Below are 7288 nucleotides of genomic sequence, written 5' to 3' on the forward strand. Positions count from 1 at the left end.
GTCCATAATTTACCTTCATACCAAACTATGCATTTGTCATGGAATGCTGAATCGGCATATGTTGGCATTTTCCCATTATGTAGAAATAAATGGTCATTAGTTGACACAAGATGAGAATATAAACCTTTATTTTAGATGTTGTATGAATGTGAGCAATGAGTCCTTACCACCACAAGATGGCAGCGTAGGTCTGCTAGAGACAACAGGTTCTGACCCCCATCATCCTACAAAGTATGGTATTAGAACCAACCACGGATGGTCTAATAAATACCATCACATAATATTGTATAAATGTGATACTTTCTACACTCATGTTTACGTCATGTCTCTCCCCTCCCATCTCAATAGCAGGCACTGTATAATCTGGAGTGTTTTAACCCCCTCACAGGTTCAGGGTTAAATTAACACTCTTTACCGTGTACCTGTATATATTTACATTTGCCACCAGATTGGTAGTGTAGTCACCCTAGTGTTTCTTTGTTGCTGACATAAATACTAAATCAAGTATAAATACAAATGTTTAACAAAGTATTTGTATAGACTTCCATCCTGTATGTATGGATATCTACACTGAATGAATATAGGCCTATGAACTGCAACAAAAGGAGGATGAAGATTAGCTCTAATCTGGACTATTTATACATTCCTGAATTGTTCTCAGTGGTGCAAAGTATCTCAACTACAATAATTTAACAACACATTGAGGTAGTTTATTCAACGTCAGTTCTTAATAGTTACTAAATTAGCTATTTGCATATTATAGTTATGCCTGGTCGCCATTCTGCCTGTAACATTAGATGGCTGAAAAACACTGAAAATTATATTTATTTATAAACCTAATCTGTTAGTTACATCACTGAGTCCCACCACCAGAACAAGGCCAACTTCAGTGGCACCTGGTTGTGGCAGTACAGGGTAAAGTCTAGGGGGTTCCAACCCACCATGGGGCATCCGGCTTGGACACACAGTACAACAGCAGTGGCAACATGTGTGGAGAGGGCATTGGCATAATGACAAAGAAACAAGAGGTGACAATAACTGGAAACTCAAAAAAAAAAATACAATAAAATGAACAAGTTTGAGAACCACTGCTATTGTAATTGTCTAGCAGACATGAAGTCCACATACCAGCTCTGACAGTGTGGAAAACTGGATCCAAGTGTGATGGAACAGATTCCAGCTCCTCAATGCTGGTTCTGGTTCCAGACCCCAACCCTAGTCACCAGCAGAAGCATCTTCTTCATCTATGCCGGGTTGACCTAACCTGACTCCGCCAGATGGGGCAGCAGAGAATACAGAACCGTGATCCCTCCTCAGCTTGAGAGACACACATTTGAATGTGAAGCGAGCATCAGCAATCTCTCCCACAGTTGTCCACGTGTCCGTCTCTTCACAGTAGCACTCGATGTTGCGGATAACACTACACAAAGAGAAACAAACAAACAGCCATGAGAGAAATGTCTGGTGTGGACAAGAAGACACATTTCCCCAGACATTCAAGGAGCAACAGTGTCATACTTATCATCGGAGTCTCGCTCTTCTAGAACGTAGATCTTTCCATCCACCACAACCATGCAAGGTGAAGAGCGTCCCATGTGCATGGAGGCACACATGGTCCACTGGTTGGTCTGGGGGTTGAAGCACTCCATCGCATTTTCAAATATCCAATTATTATTATTGTTATAACTCCCACCACCTATAGACAAAGAAGAATTAACAGGATTAGTGTGTTTTATTATGTGCCCAAACTATAATGAAGTTTAAACTATAATAATAATAAACTATAATAATAATAAACTATAATAATAATAATATAAATAATAATAAACTATAATGAAGTTTAAGTGAGTATATTATGGAACTAAGATCAGTGGTGGAATGTAACTGAATATTTTTACTGTACTTTTAATTTACTTGAATGTTTCCTTTTTCCTGTCTTTTAAGAGGCAAACACTATTTCTTTTTTTTGCAATTTGACAATTATTTACTTTTAAAATGTTGATTATTCATACTAAACATGTTGATAAATGTTTATTATTATTATTATAGGTTAAGCTAAACAGAAACTCTGCCTGTACCTCATCTAACATTAAAGTGATGAATACATTAATGCGTTACTTATTCCAATTAAATAGTAAAACTGTGAAAAGAGCCATTTTGCATATTGAGTATTTTTATTTTTGGTATTGCAAGCATCTTTAATTTTATGCCTATATGTTTGTACTTTCTCTCGGGTATAAAAGTATTTCAATATTCTGGTATCGCTATTCTTAAGTAAAAAGAAAACAGAGTCCTTCTTCCACCACTGACTAAGAGCCTTTAAGTAGAGGTATGATACCTGTAACGTAGATCTTTTCATTCAGAACACAAGCAGCTGCTTGATCATGTCGTGGAATCTGCATAGGAGCGAGTTGTGTCCACACAGACGTTTTAGGGTTGTACTTGGCCACTTGGTCACCTGTCTCGCCACCTCGAGCGCCACCTAGAGTCCAGGAGGACACAAACATCAAAACATTATTCACTGTCAACAGGAGAAGCATGGATACATAATACCAAAGGATTTGTACATTTTCAGTGAACCATTATGCTTGACATACACCAATCTGGGAACATGAATAACACAATCTCATGACACCTCAACTGCACAACACCTACAGGCTGAACTTGCAGGTCCATAAATCTGTTCCATACCAAAACAATAGAGATGTCCATCCAGTGCGACCACGTTACAGCAGACAGCATCGTAATGCTCTGCCACACCGACAGACTCCATGAGCTGCCAGGAGTCTGTGTGCGGGTGGTATTTTTCCATCGAGTCTTCACTCTTCTCACTCCCTCGGCCCCCGACTGCAAACACACATCCATCCAGCATCACCAGGCCTGTGAACATGTGGGGTTGAACAGGGAAAACATCACACCTCCATATATGGTCACACCTCGTGACATCACGCCTCCATATATGGTCACACCTCGTAACATCACATCTCGTGACACGTCACGCCACCATATATGGCCATCTCCATATATGAAGATCACGACACTGACCTGTTCTGACATGCCATATGAGGATCCCCCCCACCCGTCCTTCCTGTTCTGACATTCCATATGTTGATCTGACCTCAAACCCTGTACACTCAAGACACGCTCCATATATGGCCAGTACAGAATTCATTCCATATGTTGATCTGACCCCCCCACCATGCCAAAGCGCCAGTGCTCACCCAGCAGTCTGCTGTCACCAAGGGCTTCTCGCCCCTTAGGGCATCTTACTGGTAGGTCAATATTACAGTCAGTACAGTATGTACAATTATCATCTGGATCCACTTGTGATGTCATTATTCTGCAGTTGGAACTCTTACATGTTGCTACCTGTACAGGTGCCTCTGCTAGTTTAATGAATTTCCATATTTCCAAATTCTGATATTGTCTAGAATTATTTATCAAATTACATAAAATATATGTTGTCAATCTTACTGAAACAAAAGCGTGGCTCATTCATGGGAGCCATCCTCAACCATGAGTTATGAACATCATAGCGCCACATCTCTCTGCTATTGTAATCATCAACATCATCATCATAAAAACCTCCGGCCAAATACAGACTGGAACCTACGGTGGAAAAAGAGCAGAATTAAAACCTTGATTGTTAGAATAAATGCTTCTAGGCCCTGTAGCACTGTGAGATTCACAAGAATGTAAAGTGTGTTCCCAGATTGACCAAAAGGCTACTGCGAACTAAGCGAACGGCTGCCTGGTATCTTCATCCTGGCTGGAGAAATCTAACTGGAGCAACGTTCATCTGCCGGGACTCAGCAACTTTGCAAAGACATGGGAACTAATTTAGCTGCTCATACATGACATAGTAGCAGGAATTATGTTAAATATATTGACCCGAGCTGTCTTGTGTGAACAAGCCGGTCCATTTGGTTACACTACCAAAGTTAAATTACGGTGTCTACAGCCAATCGGCTCGCAACCCGAGCAAAGGGACTATTTGTATCAATGCTGACGTGATTAAAGTGAAACGATTGAAGCGACTATATAACCAATATCTTCAGGTTTGAACGCACCTTCAGATTCTACGTGCAAGGCTGACCCAAAGTCTCACTTCCTTCCTGGACTACATGTTGTCTCAGTAAGACAGCCCTCCCCCTATCCACAAGGAGGAGCAGTGCACCAAAGCATTATGGGAATTGTCGTCGAGGAAGTAAGTGAGCCCAGTGTCTTGTTACATCATGGACACTGCTAAAATCTAAAATATCTAAAACCACATATTACACACGTAAAGACCCCAGGAAAGTGTTCTAAATCTTCTAAACGTCACATATGTATTTTTGCAAAAAGGGTGAAGTATCCCTTTACTATTTAGCCATTGATTATATATTGGTTATTATTAGATTATTATATCAGTGTTTATTCTTATTTAAACTACTAGTCTTTGTGTGAATGTGCGATCATGCATTGAGCTTGTCTGAAATTGCAATTGTGTTTTTTTCATTTTGTCATTTTACATTGTTTTAAACACATTTTAGTGGTATAATAAAATGTGCCCTTGGGCTTGAAAAGGTAGATTACCACTGCATTACAGGTCTTAAATTGATTGACTGTGATTAGTAGGGGGTATTATTGTCCGGAACGTTACGCGGTGGAAACAAGCATGAAATTTGGTACAGATGTCCCTTGGGTCATCCTAAAACATCCCAGAAGGGGTGCCCAAAAAAATCTTAAACAGGAAGTGAGTTATTGACAAAATTCAAAATGGCCACCTAAACTGTTGACAGTTGACTCAAAAGACACCAAAACAATCTCCAAAAAACATAAATTTTGGTACACACGTCCCTTGGGTCATCCTAAGACATCCTAGAAGGGGTGCCCAGGAAAATCTTAAACAGGAAGAGAATTATTGACAAAATTGAAAATGGCCGCCTACAGTGTTGGTGATTGACTGAAAAGCCTATAGAATCTCATAGAAGCATACAGTTTGGCACATATGTCCCTTGGGTTATCCTAATACATCCCAGAAGGGGTGCCCAAAATAATCTTAAACAGGAAGTGAATTATTGACCAAATTGAAAATGGCCGCCGGCGCCCACAGTGTTGGTGATTGACTCAAAACGCCTATAGAATCTCATAGAAGCATACAATTCGGCACGTGTCCCCCTTGGGTCATCCTGAGACATCCCAGAAGGGGTGCCCAAAAAAATCTTAAACAGGAAGTGAATTATTGACAAAATTGAAAATGGCCGCCTACAGTGTTGTCGATTGACTCAAAAGACGCCAAAATAATCTCAAAAGCACAACTTTTTTGCACACATGTCCCTTGGGTCATCCTAAGACATCATAGAAGGGGTGCCCAAAATAATCAGAAACAGGAAGTGCGTTATTGACTAAATTGAAAATGGCCACCTACAGTTGACAGGTGATGCAAAAGACACCCATAAAAGCATGACATGTGTTACAAATGTCAATTGGGTGATCTTAACGCATCCTACAAGGCGTGCCCAAAATGTTTTAAACAGGAAGTGAGTTTTTTTTTAAATGACCACCTAAGCAGGTGATACAAAATAAAACTGATGGTCAATCCTTTTGAAGTGCTTAGGCAGGAATCAATCAGTTTTGCAGTGCTTGAAATATACACCCGTGTTCTGTATGGCAAGACAACTGACATTGAAAACATTTCAGAATTATATCACCTTTAGGAATAATAGGTCATTTCTGGCGGCCATTTTGGATTTTTCCCTATAAAAAGCCTTTAATGTGTCTGAAATTTGGTGCTTGTTTCCACCGCGTAACGATTTTAGCTATTTCATGACGATAATACCCCCTACTAGATGGTAATCCTCACCTGATGAACACACAGCATACTCCTTTATGCACGCCATGGGCAGGATTTCAAAAGTCTTCTGCTGATTGGTCAGTGGATCGAAGCTCTCAACTTTGGACCCTCCCAGCATCACAACCACTTCAACAAGCAGAGGAGAAGGAGCAGGGGAGACAGAGTAGATTTAAGAGTTGAAGGAGAAACCAAAATGTATTCGAGCTTTCAGTGTGGCAGCCCCAATCCTCTGGAACTCTCTCCCCATGGAGAGTAGAACCTTCTGGGATAGAGGCTGCAGTGTGGCAGCCACAACCCTCTGGAACTCTCTCCCCATGGAGAGTAGAACCTTCTGGGATAGAGGCTGCAGTGTGGCAGCCCCAACCCTCTGGAACTCTCTCCCCATGGAGAGTAGAACCTTCTGGGATAGAGGCTGCAGTGTGGCAGCCCCAACCCTCTGGAACTCTCTCCCCATGGAGAGTACAACCTTCTGGGATAGAGGCTGCAGTGTGGCAGCCCTCTGGAACTCTCTCTCCAGAGAGGCAGCACTACATTAGCAGTCACTGAATGAATCCAGGAGACAATTGGTGTGCATTTTGACATATATAAAATCACAAAAAAACAAAATGAGGAAAAAATAATGGAATCATGATGTAATAACCACTATGAAGCCTGAATAGAAGGCTCATTCTTTATTGGCAGATAAGCTTTTTCCAGCATCATCAGGTGCAACATGCATGCATGTGTTCAGCAGGATACCTGTGATCCTGCGTGGGTGTGCTCTGGTAGAGTGTGGCTGCTCCCCCTTGGCTTCAAAGATGAACAGCCCTGCTGTTCTTTCACCACATCCAGACTCTCAACCACAGTGTGGAGGTAGGAGGGACTGATGAGAGGCAGACGGATGTGCTCCAACACCTTGAAGAACACACAGAACACCAAGTATTAGTACTAGTCTAGCCTCGGAAACCCAGACGTTTTTATTTCCAGGGAGAAAAATAAAGTCTGGGTCTGAGTCCACTTAAATTCGGCATAGAGTAGTGCAAACATCTCTCACTCTCTGCTGATTTCTGATCCTCTGCACCTTTGTTAAATTGACACACACGTACACACACACACTCCTCTCTCTCTCTCTGTCGCTCTAAGTAATTAGTCTCATGTCGCGCAGCTGCGCATAGTTTCTCCCGGCGGATCCTGCCGGGAGCTGCCTATGCCATAAAAAGCATAGGTGAGTTCCAGGCTAGTACTAGTCCAACTGGATATTGGGTGATCAACATGACATTGATAGAGACCTCCGATTGTCTTACAAGGTGAGAGACTAAGGCCCAGGCTACACGTATATGGATCTTTTGCAACACGGATATATTCATCCTCCGTCTTAGTAATCCCTGCCCATACGACAGAGATATCTGAGTCCACACACAAACGCAGAAACGCATTGAACACAGGATAAAATCACTGCAGTAGCAGGTTTCA

General features: G+C 41.6%; 1 protein-coding gene across 1 annotated transcript; it reads right to left on the minus strand.

The window, feature by feature from the left end:
* Positions 1 to 188: 188 nt before the first annotated feature.
* On the minus strand, positions 189 to 6695 carry LOC306919176 (kelch-like protein 23). The gene is made up of 7 exons (XM_079532005.1): positions 6575 to 6695; positions 5846 to 5962; positions 3475 to 3609; positions 2692 to 2880; positions 2339 to 2482; positions 1519 to 1696; positions 189 to 1420 (listed from the first exon to the last, which is right to left on the minus strand). Exons 2-7 carry the CDS (start codon positions 5952 to 5954, stop codon positions 1216 to 1218), a joined length of 960 nt encoding a protein of 319 aa, XP_079388131.1. The 5' UTR covers positions 5955 to 5962; positions 6575 to 6695; the 3' UTR covers positions 189 to 1215.
* Between the last annotated feature and the right edge of the window lie 593 nt (positions 6696 to 7288).

Source organism: Electrona antarctica (genome assembly GCF_951216825.1).
Source record: "Electrona antarctica genome assembly, contig: scaffold_435, whole genome shotgun sequence".
Classification (NCBI taxonomy): domain Eukaryota; kingdom Metazoa; phylum Chordata; class Actinopteri; order Myctophiformes; family Myctophidae; genus Electrona; species Electrona antarctica.